General features: G+C 43.4%; 1 protein-coding gene across 1 annotated transcript in view; it reads left to right on the top strand.

Moving 5' to 3' along the window:
* FAM20C (FAM20C golgi associated secretory pathway kinase) overlaps window positions 1-22,834 on the top strand; it is a 120,508-nt gene that overhangs the window by 19,283 nt on the left and 78,391 nt on the right. Inside the window, exon 3 of the mRNA XM_029576514.1 lies at window positions 8,607-8,685. Coding sequence (XP_029432374.1) covers window positions 8,607-8,685 — 79 coding nt within the window. The remainder of the gene's footprint in view (window positions 1-8,606; window positions 8,686-22,834) is intronic.

The raw sequence follows: 22,834 nt of genomic DNA, 5'->3' as shown, positions 1-22,834 counted from the left end.
AGCAAAACTCGGCCTGAGTCGGGCATTTTATTTCAATAAAGTTTTCTTGGTGATTACCGAATTTCTTCTTTGTTTGGTCGCTACTTGCACCATCATTCGATGGCAGTATCTGGGGAAATGAATTTATGGTGTTTCAAAGTGTTGGGGTTTTTTTTATCCCTTGGCTATAAGAATATAAAAATTGCCGTACTGGGTCAGATCAAGGGTCCATCAAGCCCAGTATCCTGTTTCCATCAGTGGCCAATCCAGGCCACAAGAACCTGGCAGGATCACAGATAGATACCATGATGTTTTCACTGAGAGATAAGCAGTGGTTTCCCAAAGTCTAACTGGTTAATAAAAGTTTATGGACTTTTCCTCCAGGAACTTGTTCAAAGATTTTTTTAAACCCAGTTACGCTAACTGCCTTTACCATATCCTCTGGCAACAAATTCTAGAGCTTAAGGTCACATATAATCATCGGTCCTAGGAATCTTTTTTTTTTTTGGATTTTTTGGTTGCTTATAAAAGAAAATACTTCCCCTTCAACAGTTCAACAAGCCAGACATGATATCATATTTCATAAAGACTGCCTCCGGGGCTCCCGATTAATTCTTTGCTGCCGAGAATAGTATAGAGATATACTGGTAGCTCGCTTTAAGTTCTGTATAAGAATTCTTAGACGCCGGAGATTCTCAGACACAAACTACCAGCACATACCCTTTTGCAGTGAAAATACTGAGTGAAACAATGTTTGGCATCCGCGGGATGGTATGATGGTCTAAATTTAAATTTCAAAAGCATTCTCTGTGTTGCAACATCTACTTTAAATTCTAAGACTTTATTTGCAACGTGTTTCTAGTTCTTCCACCATATCGTTTTTGAGATGTGGCTTTCAGAATTGCAGACAGTTCTCGTGGTGCTTTCGCACTATGGAGAAATACAAAGGCATTATTATATTCTCTGTTTTATTCTCAATTCCTTTCCTAATTGTTGCGCGCCCCGTCCGCATCCGGCCTGTGCACGGAGCTGCTCACCTCTCTGGCTCCTCAGCAGGTCCCGGGTTGGCCTCCCCAGCTGCAGCCACAAGTTCCTCCAGGCCCCGGTGTCCCGCGGCGGCGGTCGCCAGGCCTTCCACTGCGCATCAGGCCTCATGCCGGATTCCGGCGTCGTCCGTGGCGTTGGCCATGCCCCTTGCACGCACGCGGACTGCCTGGCCTCTAGTATGGCCAGGGGCGGGTCCTAGCTCCGCGGCGCACCCTGATTGAAGGAACTACTTAAGGAAGTTCCTGCCTGCACTTCCTTGCCTTGGCAATCAGGTTTGTTGTGCTAGATTGTCACTGCATTCTAAGCCTTGTTCTAGTCTCGTTCCAGTTTTGTTCCAGTCTCGTTCCAGCCTTGTTCTGCCAGCATCCTTCTGTTCCTGTGTTCATCTCCCTGTCTCCCCAGGTAGTACCTTCGGACTGTCTCTCTGGTACTGACGTCTGCCTGCTACTCGACTACTTTACCTGCTGCCTGCCTCCTGACCTTGCCTTGTTTCTTGTCCATTCTGTCTGCTGCCTGCCTTCTGACCTCAGCCTGCCTGTGACCTCGTCTGACCTCTGGAACCTGACCTTGCTACGTTGACCACTCTCGGACTGATTCCTGGTATCTGACCTTTGCCTGATTGACTACGTCTTCTGATTCTGGCTCTGTCCCTTGCTTTGTCATCGCCTACGCTGTTCTGGTCTTCCTTGCTCCATCTGACCTCCAGCTCTGAACCCGGCCGCGCTCCTTCCCTGCCCATGGGCATGCCAGTCTACCATCTCTCTAGGAGACCCTACGAGGCCCACCTAAGTCCAAGCGGCCCGGGTCCCTACGGGCTCCACCCGGGGGGACCTTGGGCTTCCAGTGGTGAAGCTCATCCCAGCCTCTGTCTCCTCCAGTGCTCTGCCCCCTGGGGGCAGGTGCTTCCTGGTCCCTACCAGGGACCGTTCTCCACTGTTATAGGACAAGGGTGTTGCATCTGAAACGACACCAGATGAGAGTGTGGACCCCCCGTCCGAGGTAAGGTTGACACAACTTGAAAGGGCGAACCCCTGCAGGTCCCTACCGTCGGAAGGCGAGGCTGATCTAGATGGTGGATAGGTCCAAACACAGTACAAAATCCGGTCCAAGAATTGCCAATAGTCAATCCAAAGTCCGAAGCTAGAAGAATTGTAGAAACCAGTCCATGGTCCAAAACCAGAAGTATTGCAGAAACTAGTTTGTGGATTGAAGCCAGAAGAAACAGTGAAGATGGAAGGCAGGATCAAAACCAGGAAGGTAAATGGAACAGCCTGGAAAACAAGAAAACAGGAACAGCCTTAAAAATATTAGGAACAAGCTGCAGCACTACTAAGTAGGAAGGCAAACTTGTTGCCAAGACACCAGAGGAACATTTGTTCTTTGTTTTAAAGGGAAGAGCTCTGACATCAGCAGAGAAACTACTAAGTAACCATGCAAACTTGTTGCCAAGGTAATGTTTATTCTTTGTTTTAAAGGTAAGAGCTGTGACATCAGCAGGGAGCCAGCCATTGCTTCCTCCCTTGAGCCCTTTAATTCCTCACAGCTGTCGCCGAGGTACTGCAAGTACAACAAAGGGTCCACCCCCAAGCGCAACAGGTTGACAAGGCATGGACTCGGCGGAGTCTCCTGCCTCCAGGGCCCTACCAGGTTTGACCGCCACAGTCAAAGAACATCGTCAAGCTTTGGAATCGCTGGCTTCCTCGGTGGAAGGACTTCGTTTCCAGCTACGAGATACAGCTTTGGCCAATCCTGTGGGCCTCTCGGCCTCTGTGCTTCCCAAAGCATCGTTAGCACTTCCTGCACCTCCCCGATACAATGGGGACCCACGCTCCTGTCGTGGCTTCCTTAATCAGTGTTTCTTGCAATTTGCACTGCAACCCTCCTTGTTCCTGAAGAAAATCACCAAGGTGACCTTCATTTATCTCGCCTGGAAGGGAAGGCTCTTGCATGGGCCTCTCCCTTATGGGAACACTCTGATCCCATACTTTCCAAGTTATCCGAGTTCGTTGCTGTCTTCAAGCAAACTTTCAGAGACCTAGGCCGACAGGCTGTAGCCAGCCACAACCTACTCCACCTTCACCAAGGGTCTCGTACTCTCTCTGAGTATACAGTGGAGTTTAGGACACTGGCCACTGAGCTTGGGTGGCAAGAAGATTATCTGCAAGCCATCTTCCTAGATGGACTCTCCTGCGCTCTCAAAGATGAACTCTCCGTCCGGGAGACTCCTATGTCTCTAGAGGACCTGATTTCCCTTACCGGGAAGATCAACCATCGTCTCCGGCAAAAGCACCTAGAAGTAAAGGTTTCCCACTCTCCTGCCCCATGTCCCACACGTGTCTCCAGCCCTCCAATCGGGACTCCAGCGCCACCGCCCTCTTCTGTGATGGAACCTATGGAGGTGAACCGTGGGCAACTGTCCCCGACTGAACACCTCCATCGGAGGAAGGAGGGTCTTTGCCTTTACTGTGGCACTTCCAGACATCGTCTGCAGTCTTGTCAGGTTCGTCCGGAAAACTTCAATGCCTGAGCCCGGAGGGGGTCCTGAGTTTAGGTGCTACTGTCACCGGCCCCTAACTCTTGCTTCCAGTCTCTCTGGGCATCGAGGCCCACTCCTTTGCCACCTCTGCTCTTGTCGACACCGGAGCAAGTGGCAGCTTCATCATGGATGACATTGTCAAGCTTCTGAACATTCCTCTTCAGCAATTAGATGTGAGCCTCCGTATCACCTCCATTCAAGGAGAACATCTTCCAGGGCTCATCACCCATCGTACAGTGGCTGTTCAGTTGACCGCTCGACACATACGACTGAGACTTCCCTCTCATTGCTTAGCTCCTAAATACATTGGTCCATTTCCAGTGATTCGAAGACTGGGAACTGTATCGTATCAACTTCGGCTACCTCTCGCCATGGGAATTCATAACACGTTCCATGTGTCGCCATTGAAGCCTTTGGTCCTCTCCTGGCCCTCACGTACAGTTCCCTCTCCTCCACGGGTCTCTACTGAACTTGACACATACCTTTAGGTAAGAGAGATCCTCGACGTTCATCGGCGTCGAGGGAGATGGGAGTACCTCCTAGTCTGGGAGGGTTATGGGGCCAAGGAGAACTCGTGGGAACCTTCCCACAACATCCTTGATAAGGAACTTCTGAAGACCTTTCATAGGATTCACCCTACAAGCCACGGCTGCGTAGAGGGAGGCCTAGAAGGAGGGGTATTGTTGCGCGTTCCATCAGCGTCCGGCCCACGCACGGGCCTGCTCACCTCTCTGGCTCCTCAGCAGATCCCAGGTTGGCCTCCCCAGCTGCAGCCACAAGTTCCTCCAAGCCCCGGCGTCCCGCGGCGGTGGTCGCCGGGCCTTCTACTGCGCACCAGGCCTCACGCCAGAGTCCGGCGTCATTCATGGTGTTGGCCATGCCCCTGCATGTGCGTAGACCGCCTGGCCTCTTGTATGACCAGGGCAGGTCCTAGCTCCATGGCGCACCCTGTTTGAAGGAATTACTTAAGGAAGTTCCTGCTTGCATTTCCTTGCCTTGGCAATTGGGTTTGTTCTGCTAGATTGTCACTGCATTCTAAGCCTTGTTCTAGTCTCGTTCCAGTTTTCTTCCAGTCTTGTTCCAGCTTTGCTCCAGTCTCGTTCCAGCTTTGTTCCTGTATCCTACTGTTCCAGCGTCCTTCTGTTCCTGTGTTCGTCTGTCCGTCTCCCCAGGTAGTACCTTCGGACTGTTTCTCTGGTACTGACCTCGGCCTGCTACTCAACTTCTCTACCTGCTGCCTGCCTCCTGACCTTGGCTTGTTTCTTGTCCACTCTGCCTGCTGCCTGCCTTCTGACCTCAGCCTGCCTGTGACCTCGTCTGACCTCCGGAACCTGACCTTGCTACGTTGACCAATCTCGGATTAATTCCTGGGATCTGACCTTTGCCTGATTGACTACGTCTTCTGATTCTGGCTCTGTCCCTTGCCTTGTCATTGCCTATGCTGTTCTGGTCTTCCTTGCTCCATCTGACCTCCAGCTCTGAATCCGACTGCGCTCCTTCCCTGCCCGTGGGCACGCCAGTCTACCATCTCTCCAGGAGACCCTGCGAGGCCCACCTAAGTCCAAGCAGCCCGGGTCCCTATGGGCTCCACCCGGGGGGACCTCGTGCTTCCAGTGGTGAAGCTCATCCCAGCCTCTGTCTCCTCCAGTGCTCCATTAAATATCCAGTGCACATTAAATATCATCTGTTATTTGGATACCTCCTCTCACAAGGTTGATGTCGGAGCAAGATATGGAAGACCAAGAAAAATCTCAATAAAACTGCCTAGACACTGGTCAGATCTACAAAACAGAAACCCATAGATCACTACAAATGAGCTGCTGAAAAGTTTAGCTGCCACTGGAGGAGTCATTCACAGGTTCACAATTCAGCAGTGCTTGATGGGAGAGTTGCCACAGGGAAACCATTCTTATAATTCCATCACAAAAGTCATTGTCTAAAGTATGCAAAACAAAACTTTGATGAGCCAGAATCTTTTTGGAACAGAATGCTTTGGATTGATGAAACTAAAATTGAACTGTTTGGGCACAAGTACACAAGATACATTTGGAGAAAAAAAAAGGGTGAAGTACTTGAAGAAAAGAACGCCTTGCCAACAGTTAAGTATAGGGGTGAATCTATTAAGTTTTGAGGTTGTGTGGCAGCCAGTGGCATAGGAAATATTGCGCAGGTGGAAGGAAAAATGGATTTAACTGAATATCAACATATTCTAGATGCTAATGTCCCCCAGTGAAAAAATTGAAACTGAATAAAAGTTGGATATTTGAGCAAAACAACGATCTGTAACATATCTCAGAATCAACCATGAAGTACTTAAGGAAAGAAAGATGAAGGTTTTGAAATGGCTTCACAGTTCCTAGACTTGAATATTATTGAAGGTTTGTGGGGAGATCTCAATCATGCAGTGAGACCTAAGATCTAAGAATATTTCTGAGCTGGGAAGGGTTCTGCAAGCAAGAATAGAAAGATTCTTAGCTGGAGACAAGAAGCATTTGTAAGCTGGTATTTCTGACTAAAAGGGTGCCCAGACTTTTGATGTGACACATTCATTGTTTCTTATTTTCAGTTTGTATAAAACTGTAAGCAAATAGCAACTGTACATTAAAATGTGCAGAAAGATGTGGTGTTGAACTTTGTCACTCAAAACCAAAAACCACAAAGTTAGAAAAAATATTGAATATGCTAAAAAAAAAAAAAAAAAAATCCCACCACCAATTTACCTACAAAGATGCAAAAAAAATAAAAAAATAAATAAATAAATTTATCATACTGAGCCAGACCAAAGGTTCATCAAACTGAATATCTTGTTTCTAACAGAGGCCAATGCAGGATTCTTAAAAGTTGTTAGATACTAATCTGCACAGTCTTTTCCCAAGTCCACCTTAATAATAGTTTATGAACATTTCTTCCAGGAACTTGTCCAAACCTTTTTTAAACCCAGCTAGGCTAACAGCTTTTAACTACATCCTCCAGCAACAAATTCCAGAGTTTAATAATGCATTGAGTAAAAAAAATATTCTCCTGTTTGTCTAAAATGTATTAGCTAGTAACATCATTGTCTGTCCCCTAGGTTTTATACAATTTGAAAGAGTAAACCACCGATTCGTGTTTACCCGTTCCACTCCACTCATTATTTTAAAGACCTCTATCATATCTCCTCCTAGCCATCTCTTCTCCAAGCTGAAGAGCCCTAACCTCTTTAGCCTTTCTTCATAGGGGAATAATTCCATCTCCTTTATCATTTTCATCACCCTTCTCTCTTTTCTAATTCCACTATATTTTGTTTTAGATGTGGTGACCAGAATTCTAAATAATACTCAAGGTGCAGTCTCTCCATGTATCGATACAGAGGTGTTAAGACACTCTCCAGGTTTTTTTTTCTCCATTCCTTTCCTAGTAATTTGTATATAAATCTATATAATATCTTATGTGCCTTCATACAGAGATCATACCTATAAGGGAGCCTGGACCGACGTGCCGCAAATGCGCAGTAGAGAGCAGCTCTACCGTGCATGTGCGGGCGGGAGAGCACGTTGGTCACAGCAGAGTGTAAAGATGGCGCTGAGAGGCAGCGTCGGGGAGGAGCAATGGCGGCGGCGGCGGCAAGCTGCAGGCGGGCCAGCAACGAGCCCGGTGGTGAGGCGCGCACAAGGGAGGGACCCCCGGAGACCGTGTCTGCGCCGTCCAGCGAGAGCGGGACCGCACTTAACGGGACCCTGGGTGGTGAGCGAGCTGATGAGAACAAGAGGGAGAGGGAAGGGGTTGTGGATGAGGTGAGAGGGGATGGAAGGGTAAGAAGTTGTGGAGAAGAGAAAAAGAGGGAATGGAGGAGGGCTGAGGGAGAGGGAAGGGGATGAGAGTGAGGGATGGGATTGAGAGAGGGTGGAGAGTGACTGAGGGAAGGGGAGGGAGTGGGAGGGAGAATGAGGGGGGGAGGTGAGAGTGAGGGAAGAGGGGTTTCAGTGAGAGGGGAGGGAGGCAGTGGGAGAAAGAGGGTGAGTAAGACTGAGGTGAGGGAGTTTGAGTGGGGGCAGGGGAGGGAGGAGGATGAGTGACCGAGGTGAATGAGCAAGGGAAAGGGAGAGTGAGGGAGAGGAAGTGTAGAAGGGTGCAGTGTCCGAAAACGGAACGAAAAATAAAAATTTTAATGTAGCCCGTTGTTACGGGCTTAACGGCTAGTACCTGTATATAACAGAAAAGTATTTATCAGGACTGCGGTATCTAATTTCTAATCAACAGCCCTTAGTAGTCCTTTCTTCTCGCTGATATTTTTAGTAGTTTGCATTAAAATCTGCAAGAAAAATTATTGAGAATGTGATCTTTTCAGAATAATCTGTCATGGCTGCCATGAATCAGAGATCTTCATGGGTTCATCCAGGATGGCTGGCAACTTAAAAGGCCTTTAAGACATAGAGAGAGTTATTTCTTTTTTTGTGTGTGTCTTTATACATGAATTGATGGGTAGGTTATTTTGAGCATGTTCAACATTTGTACCATGTAGAGGCTGTGTTGGCTTCTGTTCGCTTAGAGATTCATTGAAACATACAGTTTGACCTGGTTGACTAGGCCTTTGCACATAACTGTATAATGTGTATGTATATGGGTGGGGGTGTGTGTTCTATTTTATAAGAAAGTTCTGTATAGGGAAAATGATAATTACAGCTTAAAAATATAAAGTCATCAGTAATGATACGATTTACTGAGAATAGAAACTAAATCACAAACAGCTAGGGGCGTGATCGGGTTGAGGGTCAAGAAAAGACAAGCTCCTGCTAAAATTCCAAAATGTGCTTGCATGCATAATGCTGGAGAAAAAGCAAATGGGAAAGATGATATTTTAGAACAGTTGCATAGCACTTTTCGGCAAATCAGAGAACAAGCAGAGGAAGACAATTCAATATCTGTCCTCATAGCCCTTCTTTGGATATACTGGCCAAACAAAGCCATGCAATTCATAAATCTTTCTCTGTGTGTGTGGGGGATGGGCGGCGAGAACTCATTAAACTGATTTCTTTCTTGGGTTTTTTTTTTTCTCTCTCCATAGCAATGAAGTCAGGAGGCACACAACTAAAACTGATCATGACGTTCCAAAACTACGGGCAAGCATTATTTAAACCAATGAAGTAAGTAAGAAACCTAGAGGATTTTAAATTATTTGTAACATTTTGGGTTTTCTGTTCCTGTGATGATTAGCTTCTTATTTATATAGCACTGTGATTACAAATCAAACAGTCCATTTGGAACTTGGAAAAACCTTCCTTTTTATCACAGTGAGCGGCGAGTTGATTTTAATAATTAAGATCCCACGATCAGTTTTATGCTCAGATCAAATGTGCTTTTCATGGTGTTCGCTTTTCTTTTTGAAAACCATTTAAAATAAGCAAACAAAACCAAAGCTCCTTTTAATTTTCTTGAAAGGTAACCGGCCACTGGAATTTATCTGGTGAGACCTTTTGTCTGTATATTGACATTCGCTGCTGGAGAGGAGGGAAGGGGCAGGAAAGCAGGCCATGCTTATCATCCCAAGTGAGAGCAGAGCTACCCGTGCACAGGCACGGGTTGTCAGGAATGTGTATATGTTTAAAATGAGTGACACATCCAGAGCGAAGGCTTATTTTCGGTTTGCTTCAAACAAACCAAAAAATAGCCTTGGCCGAAAAATTCACGAGCACATGGCCGCCTAAGAAATTGGGGCTGGCCAGCCCTGAGACCGGCATTGTTTTGACATCTCGGGGCCAGCCGGTGCCATTTTTTTTTTTTTTTAAAGAGAAGTGATGGGGCAGGAGCACGTGGGGATCTCTCCTACCCATTTCTTCCTTCAGGATCCCCCACGGAAGGGACTAAGTGGGGGCCGGGGAGGTTCTCAGCCCCAGCTTATTTTTAGGAGAGCAGGAGGAGAGTTGAAGGGGCCTGGGGAGGCCCCCTGGTGGGCTTGAGGAAGACCTGAGCCCCAGTTTAGTGGTGGGGGATGAGAGAATTGGAAAAACCTGGGGAAGTGGCAGCAAAGATCCAGGGAGGCCCCCATTTTGTTTTTTTGTTGTTGTTTTAGGGGTGGTTAAATGTTTATTTCAGTTTGGCAAATGAACGAAGGCAAGTGAACTAAAAAAAACCAAATACACCTTCTCTCCCCCAAAATGAATAAATGAACCAAAACAAATTTGGGGGGATTGCACGACTACAATTAATTTCTGAGGGCCAGACAAGCAGTCGGGCAAGTTGAAAACTATTGCTATGTTGCACGTTACCAATCTAGTTTTATCAGTAATCTTAATTTCAGCCTGAGGGATAAAGGACCATTTTCAGATAAATGGACTGACATGGTTGGCTGTATCTCCTATATCATATTGGGACTCTTATCTCCTTACTCGCGTGGTGGCATTTTGGTTGAAATTCCTTTTATCATTTGTGCTTGGTTAACAGATAATGTGGTATGGGTGTATATTTTAAATGCCTATGCCATTTTCAACTTGGTTTCCACTCACAGGAAGACTGAACATGTATAGATTTGTTAAAGCATCAGTTCTCTTGAGTATAAATGATATTTGACGTTGTTCTAGAATGTTACATCTCTTGTTGATCTCAACAAACTGATAAGAGTCTTTGAGCTGGAATCTTAGATTAGATCTAATGGCAGGAAATGTTTTAATGCTGATGTTAACCAACCAGCAGCTGTAGTTTATTGAATTTCAATATAGCGCATTGCATCAAAAGAGGAGATTAATGTAACAAACGAAACAAGTTTGGGCAAAAAGGAATAGCGTATATAACGAGAATAGCTATGTATTTGTTACATAGGATTAACTGAGGTTACAAAATGCATGATGAAACTGGTACTCTGTATTGTGCCTTTTGTTTAATATGCACAGAAAACAAAGTTATTGCTGACTGATTTAAGGGCTGGCCTTTCAAAAAATCACATAAAGAGTATCCATCAATATACCAGCCCGACTCTTTAATCCAGCATTTTAATTGCCAATGTCAAAACATAACTTCAGTAGTTGTTAAATATGACCACATGGTTCCATGTGCACTGTGATACTTTTGTCCACACTTACATTTGTTTTAACTTGCATCCCTAATCTTTTAGCAATTTGGTAACAGGGGGGAAGGAGACTAAAAGCCAAATTGAGACAGTAATCATCTAAGTGAACATGCAATTAAATTACTTTGCTTTATTGGTTCCTAGCATTACAATACAATGCACTTCTCTCTATATTTCTCTTGAAATTTTAGTTCTTTGTTGACAAGCAGGCATGATTTAGCCGTGACGCATGGATGATGATGTTCATTGGTGCTGACATGGATCCAGCTCCCAGAGCTCAGTAAAGACTACTGAGCGTGCATGGGAGTTCAAGTACGTGCACATTGCCTCAGTCTGTCTTCAAGCTACCACTCGGACGTGTCCCGGTCTCTCTTAAACCTTTTGGTTTGTTGGGTCCAGTGCCCTCATCTGTCTCACTGCTGCTCCATTTTTTTTTTTCAACCATTGCCTCTGCATCTCCTCAAACAGAACTTTTTAAGTTCTTAAAATCTTGTCTATGCATTGTCTGAGGTCTTGCGGGAAATTACTGATTACCCGGTGAAGTAGCACTAGACAATACGTAGCAAATTGGTAATTTTTTAAAAAATATTTTTCCTATTATGTTAGGATACTTACCGTTTAGATTAATGTTGATTTACTACAACATCAGCAGAATTTGAGAAATTTAACTGGCATAGTTTTAGAGATTCTCCAGTTTCTTTCGGTAATCATGATATAAAGGCCCAGCACCCTTTATTTACAAAGATTTCTGAGGGAGTGGGGTAGGATTGGCAAACGCCTGTAAATTAACTAAAAATGGACCCGACCATAAGGCCAATAAAAAATCGACCAGAATTTTGGACCTGACCATAAGGCTTGTAAAAATCCAGCGGAAGTTTGCATCTTGCCTGATTCCCTCTGATGTCAGGCAAGAGCCAGAAATGAATGACTTGGCTCCAACGTTCCAACATCTGTCAAGAGTTTTGAACAAATCCCCCCCCCCCCCCCCCAAAAAAAAAACCTCTCTGAGCAGAGCAAAGTGTTTCCTGTGAGTTGGCAAATCTGGAGGTAGGAGTAGGAGGCATTCATACCCTTTAACAGAGGGCATGGAGGGAGTTACCTGCATGGAGAGCAGCAGTTAATACCCTAAAAATAGAAAGAAGCTTGCTTGATAGACTGGATGGACCATGGGGGACATTTTCTTCTGACAGTTAATTTGTTACTATGTTAATATCTTTGGTCTTGACTCATAGAACTAAACATATCTCCCATGGGCTCACAACCTACAGGTCTGTGGGTCAGCTAAACCATGAGGGGCTCTTGTAGGTATGGACTATATCTTCTGTATTTGTATGTGTATTGTCTTCCCTCAGCTGAGTTTCTGTCTCAGCCATGATCCTATCATAGCAAATACATATTGCAGTGAAGGAAGAATAATATGAATAGAGGAGGGCCCTGTTTTACCTTTTACAATGCAATTGTGCATTGTGATTTTTTTTGGCCTCTGCCAGAAAGCCATATTGTGAAGGCTTCAATTAAAATGAGGCGCTTTCTGAAATATTTCTTGTAAGCAGTCAATTGTTCACTGTCACAGTAGAGTTCGTGCATCACTGAAATGAAGCAAGGGTGTAAGCAGCGGCGGATTCACGATGTCGGACCGGCCCGGGACACATCACGTGGTCTGCCGAGCGCGGCTCTGTCACGGCCGCGCATGGCAGACCATGTGACTGGAGCGATCAGCCCACCGGGGGATGCCCGATCCCCCGATAGGCCAATTCGCCCCTGGGTATAAGAAAACTTCACAGGTGTAGAGAGATCATTGTAGCCGAGTGGGCTAACCCGTTCCTTGGGTTCTGACAGTGGTCAGGATTTTACATGTATTCAGCTTTATGCAAGTCTGCTTATTCATGTGCACTGTTTATAGAATAACTTTATATACATATTCATTTTGGGATGTCTGCAAAACTCATTCACTACTTGCTCTTAGGGACCAAGCTTGCCTGCTTTCCAATAATAAATATGTTAAAAGAATAAGTAGGATCCGTTATTGGTAAATGTAGACTAGTTTTGTATTTGCTTCAATTTTATATTCTCTGTAGCTGTATTTAACAACAGACTAATCATCATTTCCATAAAAAAGCTCTTTGCTTTGCTCAGTATTAGTCATTTTAGAAGAGGTCTAAGTAGCTTCAAATCCAGACGTTTCAGCTCTTGCTTATTGTTGCTGCACTAGTAGCCTCAAAATCATATGTTTACCCATTACATTTACTGCTCAGCCTAGAAACTAGATGAGAGGTGACTGAGCAGCAGGGCCACATATTTGTACCCTTCCTATTCTATCTTTTGTTTTCTCCATCTCTTACTCACACCACTGTCCTCTGGCTGCCCCAAGCAGCCTTGACGTCTACTATCTCTGGTAGTAGGAAATTCCAGCCGTCCAACTTTTTAATCACAATTTTCTTATTCCTGAGCTTCTTTTTGCATGGTAAATGCTACCTTCTTGTATTTCATTGAAGCCTACCAGATATTTCAGTGTTTCTATCAAATTCCCACTTCCCCTCTTTGGTACAACCATAGTTAACGAATTCCACCTCGATAAGAGGAGGGATGTTCCTTTGTCTTAAGTGCTGAATGTATGATTTCAAAGTTATTGTTTCTTCTTCCAGTCAATTCAAGTGAAATAGCTTATGAGAAATGTCAGCGTTTAAGTAGACATTTTCTTTAAACTGTTAAGTAAGCATGTGCTTTATTCATTCACTCTTAAGTATTTTACAAATGAAAACTTGATCTTGAAAGCAAGAATTTATCTGCTTTCTTAGCCCACTTTGTCTTTTGGCAGTTAGCGTGTCCTTGCATGCAGAAACTGGAAAGTCGGTGGTAAACATGTTTGCATTGATAGTCGGCTTGCTTTTAGAACTTACCATTCTATAAGCCTGTTAAGTGTTAAGTATACTTAACTTGCCTGTGTCTTCTTGCCCTAATAATAAGGCAGACTGTTTACAGCCACTTTTTTTGCTTTTTGCTTAGTTTGTTCTTAGTGCTTCCTGAAGGCTTTAGGTTGCTGGATCTGGGAACTTCAATCTTCTATTTGTGCTATGCAACCAAAATGTGAGCTTGCCCAATTGTATACTACCCAGGTAATATGCTTCAAACCCTATCCTGGAGGGATAACCTTCTAAGGGAGACGAAAGGATAATTCTTTTTCAATATCTTTACCATTTGTGACCTTTTTTTGTTTCTGAAAAATTGGATATATGAGCCCAAACTGAGCCAAACAGTAGCTGTCCGTGTTTTCCGTCCATCTGCAGGTGAGGTGTAGTAACAAACAGCGGATGAGTTAGAGGAGCAGAATAGTGGTTAGAACAGTGGACTGAGAACCAGGGAAGCCAGGGTTTAAACCCCACTTCCCTGGGTAAATCACTTAATCCTCCATTGCCTCATGTACAAATTAGGGGCCCTATTTACTAAGCCACAGCTTCGTAAACCCCATGGTAGTTTCCCTGGAAAACCTGCGCATTGGCAGCCCAGAGCCGTGAGGCCACTATGATAGAAAGGGGCTCGATTAATGCCTCCCCTAAGTTTGCTACGATCCCTGGGGGGGTCTCTTAAGATCCCTGTCCCACTCCCTCTTGAGATGGCCAAAGTAAAAAAAAAATAATAATAATTTTAAAACCTTAGCCTGGAGCAAGGCCCAGAACCTCCTCCCAAATCCTCCCAGTTGGCAAAAAAATCATGCTGGATCCCAGGACCCCTCCCCCCCCCCCAACACCCCAGCTCAGTAGCCCTGGCGGTCCAGTGGGCTTGGGCTCCAGACCCAGTGAGGAACGTTTCAGAATGGTGCCAGCTGGCCAATAGTAGTGCATGGTTTTTGCTCTGCTCAGAGTATTTGAAATATGACACATTATTGCTGCATTGAGGCTTTTACTGCGTAGTAAATGCTTAATGCAGCTTTTTAAATGATCCCCTTAGATTGTCAATGAATCAAGCAATGTAGAGTGGGTAGTGGGTACAAATTGGCCGCAGCTTTTTTTTTTAACAATATTTAATATGACAGAATCTAATACATGAATATTCCTACATGAACTAATACAATTTGTATTTTACATATTGAAATAAACATACCATCACCATTTACAACAGTTATGCCTTCTTATTCACAGCCCTCCTCTTCCAACCTCTGTCCAGCTCAATAAGTCCTTTGGGGTAGATTTTACAAATCTACGCGGGATTTTATAAGATACGCGCGTAGCCGAAATCGGAGCAGCCTCGGAGGGAACTTTCCATTCACCCCCCCCCCCCCCCCTCCCTACCTTTACCTTAAAAGTTACCACTGCCTCCAGGCAGTAGTAACTTATGCGAGCTGGTGCGGCAGGCCCCGACACAGGCCGCTGTGTCGGGGCACTCGGCCACGCCCCCGAGCCGGAAACACACCTCCGGACATGCCCCGAATATGCCGCATCACTCCCAAGGGTTACGCGTGTAACCCTTTTAAAATCTGGCCCTTTATGATCAGCTCTGTGGCCATGGTCATTTAAGTCCATCTGCTGGGGCTGTTTGCCTATCTTTGGCATCCCAACCTGTGGCATCACAAGGCCAAGTCTGCCCCAACTGGCACTTCACAACCTGCGGCAGTGCAAGGCCTGTGCCTTTATACCCTTGTGTCTACCTGATGACCCAGAGGCTGACCCTACAGTAGCAACACTCATAGAGGGTACGGTTGGCTTAGCTGATGTCCCGAACAATTCACCCTCTGTGCTGATGGCATGTGTGACTTGCTCCTCTGTCAGATTCAAGGAAAGTATAGGGAGGCCCCCACCCCTGCTATTCTACCCCAAGCTGCGACAATCACTCCATCCCCCCAAAAATCTTTAGTCCATAATGTCATTAAACCCTTCACTACAGGGGGTGTGGGTAGGAAGCTGGCTGATCGCTGCAGAAAAAGGCCCTAGCTGTGCCGGCAGGGTGTGCATGGTGGGCATGAGAGGTCTATTATGTCATAGAACACGCAGAAGAAAGAGAAGAAACAAATATTGCAAAAACAAAACTTAGTTTACTAAATGTTGTGAATATATAGATAATAAATCAGCAAAGTAATATCAACATTGAATACAGTATCATAGTAAGCTGTACATAAATCAATACAGGTAAATTTGAGACATACAGAAATATAAAACATTAATCAAAGAATAATAAAGAACATAAGAACACCTCCCTTATACGCCCTCCTCTATATAAGCCATTGTTCATAGGAATTCTGGAGGACTTTACGGGCCTTGGGATTCTGAAGAAGACGCCTCTCTGTTCAGCTCATCCAACTTAAAATAAGCAAATGCTATGTCTTGTATATCGCTCAGCGAGTTCTTTCAAAGGCATTTCAGTACCAGTCCTTTGATCTCCCATTTGGTAAAAGACATCAATTGTTATAACTCATTATCAGCTCATTGGTATTTGTGTTAGTCTTTAGCATTTGATCTTCCCAGGTGATAAAGAAATACCAAATGTCATGGCTTTTGATGTTCCCAGAGACAATGCTCCTTGGGGCTATCCCCGCTCTTTATCAGCACATTGGTGCCAGGAGGTCTCAGGAATAAGGGAACAAATGGTAATAGTGCCATGCCTTTGTACAATCTTTGTACTTAAATTATATGTAATATATTGCTCCATACTTATCAATCATTGGAGTCTGTTCTGATCCATAGCTTGTCTGTTCGTGGTACAAAGTCTTTCAGAGATCTAACTAGCTTGCCTAAAATTATCCTCACACACAGGGCCTTAAGTAGAGGCCCTGCCTATGCCTTCTAGTTCCCCGCCCCCCCCCCCCGCCCCCACCTGCTCTGTTAGGCTAACCAGTCCTTCCACTGTCCCCATCCCCTTCCCTGCCATTGAGCGCATTGCACTGGTGGAAAGGAGGCTGAAGGTGCGATGGAGACCCTGGCACCGCTATGGCCACCCAACTCAGCACTGGGCTCACAGAATGTCTAGATTCCAAAATTAGCTTCTCTTTCACGGTCTGAATCAGTGGAGAATCCAGCATTGTATTATTTTTTTTGCTCTCTGCTCATCCTTTTATTTGACGTTGGGGTAGAGTGTTGTTTGTGGTAGTTCTGTATTTGAGTTTCTTGTTAGTGTGTAAGTGCAAACAAAAAATGAATCAACTGTCATGTTTGAGGTTGTGTAAACTGTAAAAAAAAAAAAAAAATTAACACTCAGGTAAACCCAACTTCAGGGACAATTCTCTAAATCCATACAATTCATCTCAGTACAAGGTAAACACCATCGTTGGTAGGTACACTCTCTTAAATACTTTATCTACCTTTTATATACCTCGGACTTTATTATCAGAATTATCCTTCCATAACTTAAAAATTCACAGGAAACATATTCATTCCTTGCTCAGGAGGTTGGAAGATGTGTAAATCTCCCTTGCTTTGTTTCTAAATATGTAACCTGTTCACAAATGTAAAATAAACAGATACCTTGCTGGTTGTTGAAGGCTAACATGACTCTTAACAGCCTCCCTTGCAAAACAAGTCACCATCCCAAACAGTAAATACCTTTTGGGAAGCAAAACCCACTTCTTTACTTTGCACTGCTGATAATGTTATTTCATCTTCACTAAGATTATTTACACTTAGGGAAACTGAAAATATCTAATACACCTTAGGCATAATCAGATCTGCTATGTGAATTAAATATCAACATTGACTTAACAGTTCTGAAGAGTGGAGACCGAGATCAGAAATAATGTTAGAAATATGTTCTCTTGTTTAAAAAAAAAAAAAAAAAGTATGTTTCTAGATAAGAGAGGATCCTTATCAAAGATTTTCAAACAGGATTTTCTAGTTCTTCACAAACTTAAGTAGGCGGTCGCAAAATATTTTGCACACCATACTGAGTAGCATCTAAAGTGGATCGCTGCCTTTCCCGAGAGCTCCCCTTAACTCTGCAGCTCCATTTTATTATGTTTGTTTGGTTCATCTCTTAAATTATGAAAACAGGTACAACTTGGCATATTGACATCAGTGTTTTTATGCTTATCCCAGCCCTTTCAGGTAAAGCTGCTGTCATATCCCTCAGTATTGTTGAGGACTCGCTCATTTTCATGAGGTGATATTGCTCAATGATTTTGCGGTATTGCCAGCCTAACCCTATGTCATCATGAGATTATCTTAGATCACCTCTGCTTATAGTCCATGGTGCAAAAAAAAACCAAAAACAGATTGCATTGAGATGAGTTTAAAAAACTAAACAAAACAAGACTGGCATGAACATCTCACGGAGGACAGGGAGTTTGGTTAGCAACATGAAAATTTCCAGACAGTATCAAGGCCTCTCTCAGCTTATAGATTATTCTTTCACACTCATTGTTCCCACACCTGTACTGTTTCAGTATGAATCACTGCACCAAAACAAGTAGGGGCAGAACGAAATGAAGCTGTACTAAAATTGCATCATGGTCAACCTTCATTTTATTTTTGGTTTTCCTAGAATGGTGATGAATATTTTACCATTGGTAAATTTCTCCATCATACAGCCATTGAAACTTGAATATATTTCAATCAACATTTTTTTTTTCACTTAGAGCAGAATCAAGCTATGGAATATGTTGCTAGAAGATATGTTCTTGATGTCTAACATAGTGGGTTTGGAGGAAAAGTCCACCAACAATTATTAGCCAGGTAGACTTGGGAAAGCTACCTTGGGCGTAAGGAACAAGAAATAGACCTACCTTTTGGGCTCTAGCAGTTACTTGTGAATTGAACTAGCCACTGTCTGAGGCAGGCCGGCTGGGCTCGATGGACCCTTGGTCTGACCCAGCATGGCACATGGGACTATCTGGTATGTTTATCTGTATAGCTCTGCATATGTCTAGAAATGATAAATATCATTTCTAGACACAACTGTCTTTTGCAGCAGGGTGTCAGAAATGAATTCTGGAGGAAATGCTCTCTTTTTCTAAATACCGTGTGAAGCAATGGTCAGGCTTCTTATTAGAAGGTAGGAGAGGAGGGCTGGTTTCTATTTTTCATCTTTTCAGCTGCAGATGGCTTCTCACAGAGGCTTAGGCCATCTTTTCTGAGCAGATAGTAATATTCTTCCCTGTCCTTGTTTTGCTAAGTGCTTGACATCACCTGGCAAATCACATATCATCAGACCATTTATCCAGACCAGCGAAGCAGAAACAATAGAGAGCGATTTAATAGTCAGTAGTGTGCTATTGTGGTAAATAAAGTTGGATAATTTACAGTCATTTGATCCTATTTATTTGATGCTAATGTTAGTCCAAGGCATCTCCCTTTTTGAAATAGCATTTTGTAAAGAATTACATGGTGAACCAGATCTGCTTATAAATTCCCCAGCCAAACATAAGTTTCCATAGCTAATTCCAGCTCCCGAGTTCTTGCTAGTTGTTAATAGCAAATGCAAGGCCTCTGCTGTGCTATTCTATATGGCATATTTTTTTTTTAACATATTGTCGCACTTTGTGCAATAGTCATGTGATTCAGCACATGAGCCCTGAAGGCTCTCAGTGTGGCTCTTTTTATGCACATGATTGCTTAAAAGAGCACTGAATTGATCAGAGCCTTTTATTGTTATGAGTAGCCAAGAAAGTAGAATGAAATAAAATTCCTGTTTCCTGGCATGATCTGGGACGGAATATAGCGCCACAAAAAAAACAGATGTTACAGCAGCTGTAATATATGTACTTGACTATCAATTATTTAGTTATACTATACCACTGTGCACTAACTTCTGACTATACTGTAGTGTAATATGACTTATCACAGCCCATGTGAAAATGCTGAAACTGCAAATGGTTCAGTGCACACATCATTCTAATACTTCTATAGGGAAGAGGTAGAATATATTGGTTATAGGGCCAAATCATGAGTTCTCAGACGTGAATTTAGATACCTACTATGGATACTTTGTGACCCTGGACAATTGGGGTGAATTTTGAAAGAGTTGCTTGCTTAAAAGAGTTGCTTGTATTAAAACGCCCACATAGGCAAGTATGTGGGCCCAGCACGAGCAACTTTTATTTTAAAAGCAGAAAATTTTGCGCGTATGTGCGCGAGCATGAGCAACGCAACAAGCAAAGAAAGGATTTGGGGGTGTCACGGCATTTTATATGCTCGTGCCCCAATTATGTGCATATGTGGGCACGCGTGCACTCATTTTAAAGATACCGTCTTTTTTTTTTTTATCTCCTCAGACCTGTTTGTTTAATTGCTGATGAAGACTAGCATTGTTGCGTCCCATCTTTAGAAACTTTCATGCAGTATCTAATGCCAGGTGTTGAAATGGCTGCATATTATTTCTTGACGTACTGTAATTTATTTTATTTACTTAATTAAAAAGATCTATGGGCCACTGATCCACAATTCAAAGTGGGTTGCAATATTCCATCCATAAAATAAAACATCTACAATAAACAATATCAGACAATAAAGCATCTCCAATAAACAAAATGAAAGATACACAAAGTCAAATCAGTTACTTGCAAGGTATTGGGTACCCTTTTGAGTACTGGGTCTTAAAACTGAGCAAAGGGAGATTCAGTGACTTCATCTGGATCACACACAGGCCGATGGGTCCAGCCTAGCGCATGGATTTACTTGTGGCTGAGCATGCTTTTTGTGTGTGCAATAATAGCCCCCGACGCAGTAAGATTAGTGCATCTTGTTTGTTTTATTTATTTACTTTAAAACATTTGTTACCTGCCCTTCCTACGTTCCAGATGTGGTACAAAGAACATAAACATTATTTAAAAGACATAAAACAGATATAATAAATTAAAATACAAAGGATGAAATAAAACAACAAGACATTATATCGTTGACATAAAAGCATAAATTTTAATTAAATTTTAATTTAGGACAACATGATATCAGCGACCTAATTAGGTTGAACAGGCTTGCGTCCCAACAAATGCGTACCAGATAGCGCTGAACGCATTTAAATTGCCTGTAAATGAAGTCATTAGCTCTGCCTCCCGATGCAGGAAAGCGTGCCCAAAGGCTAGGATCCCAACACAACATTTTTGTTACGCAGGAAAATTAACTCCAGCTCTGGAAGTGGAGTGAAGGGCTCATGAGAATCATAAAAAACTTTGGTTCTCTGTATTGCAATAATTGTGCCCCTTGTAGGGTGTTTAGAGAGATTATTAGTATAAGATTAGTTATTTGGAGTTAGAAAAAATATTTAAAAATGTGTGTAGGGAGTAGTGGAATGGAGCGTGATGATTAGCTAGAAGACAGCATAAAAATATTGAGTGATTCCTTTCCTTTTGGTAAACAGCAGGCATTGCAGATTTCCAGAACTTCATGTAAAAAAAAAATGCACTTTGTTAGGACGCACAATTTAGACGTCCATGTGCCCGATGCAATAACGTTTGAGTTCCAGAAATGCTCGTTTTTAACACCGCGCCGATATTATTATGCTCATTTGAATACTGCACGGAGCATTCAGGGAATGCGGTTGCGCATACGTTAGGAAAACAGGTGCTGATAATGGGCGCCCAGTTTATGCAACGTGTCCTAATGCTTCGGCCTGACAATGAATAATGAAAGTGCAATTGGAACCTTGATCTCCATGTTTCACAACTCTTGTGTTTTAATCGGTAGGTTATACTGTTAATCTCTCATGCGTAATGAAGCCTCCGTAGCCATATTCCACCTCCTGGCTACCAGTACATTGCTGAAGATCAGTTTTCACAATCCGTAAATTACAACTGTGCACAAATAAGTATACATAACACGGGAATTTATGGAATTCAAACTTCTGATTTCAAGATGTGCTTTTCAGTTGGTGGAGTTACATAGGACATACTCTGTAGACGCATTTCAGAACTAACCAAACGCACTTATAGTCATGTCTGTCCATATGCATGCATCCGAGCACATGCATGCAAACAGCAGATGGACGCACGGACAAAACACTCGGGCCAGTGAAGGAACTGGAGACCTAAGGAAGAAGTGGCTGCTTGTCGAAGATTTTTTTTTTTTCTATGTGACCAGCAGGCTATAAATGTTCAAATAACTGCTTGTAAGTAGCATCTATTTATTTATTTATCATTTTAATTCATTTAAAATATGAAAGACTCATTTTAAATCAAGCAGCCTTTAGTTGAAAAAATGCAACTGTTTTAAATAGAATATTGTTGGCTTCTATAAGAACCCAATTTAGCAGCATTTTTTTTTTTTAAATTGCTCCTTGAGTTATCCTTTTGAAAGCAAGCCTTCCATGAACACAGTGCTTTGTGAACATGGTATCCACACAGTAGGTAAACAAGCCTTTAGTAAGGCTTACTGTTGTGTAAGCATTTCACTTGCTAGAGCTGTGAGTAATGCAGGGCTGCTGTGTAAATGCTACCAGCTGATGATAAAGATGTTTCTTTTCTTTCCCCCATGGTACAAATCCCTTAAACTGTGTTGTTTCAAATAGAAACCTCCTCTTTTTCATGTTGCTATAATTAATTGTCAAGGGCTCAATTCACCCAATTTCTAGACTTAGAAAATTTACATATATTCTGCAAGTTTGATGCACAAAAATAATCCTATCATATGTTTAAAAAGAACCCCACAGCTAACAACCTCTAAATGGTATTTACAAAAAAAAAAAGGCCTTTTAATGCCTGATTTATTCAGGTTTTTAAACTTGACCCCCTGCTCTGGCACGCATAATATATTATCAGCCTCTTTACTAGCCTTAACAGAAGGCCTGAGGGTCAACTGCACGGAGCACCAGTTTACCCTAAAAGAAAACGCTTGCTGGGAAGACTGGATGGACCACTGAGTCTTTTTCTGTCGTCATTTACTCCGTTACTATTGCAATATGCATGCAGTTCATTATAGGGTAGACTTTCAAAGCCCTATGCACGTAAATCCCAGGCTTTACACGTGTGGCTGGGCCTTGTGTGCGCCGGGCGAATTTTCGAAGAGGCCGGTACATGCACCAGTGCCGGGCTTCCTGGAAGAGGCAGGCCGGGGGGAAATGTTCGGGTGGGGGGAGGGCAGGCCAGGACAGCTGAAGTAAGTTGTCAAACCAAGGAAACAAAAAAGAAAAAAGGTAGGGTTTAGGGGGTGGGGAGAGAGGGGAAGAGGAAGGGAATTTAGATAGAGGCGTAGGGGACTGGAGAAGGCCAGAATGCGTCGCCCCGCGGAAATTGCGTAAGTCTCCTCCCCCCCGCGCGAGCCACCCGCAGATCATGAAATCCGGCATGCATGTGTGTGCGGCGCATGGATTTT

This window comes from Rhinatrema bivittatum, chromosome 14, assembly GCF_901001135.1.
Source record: "Rhinatrema bivittatum chromosome 14, aRhiBiv1.1, whole genome shotgun sequence".
NCBI classification, from domain to species: domain Eukaryota; kingdom Metazoa; phylum Chordata; class Amphibia; order Gymnophiona; family Rhinatrematidae; genus Rhinatrema; species Rhinatrema bivittatum.
Note: the sequence above shows the minus strand (reverse complement) of the source record. Positions and strands in the feature narration are given on the sequence as shown.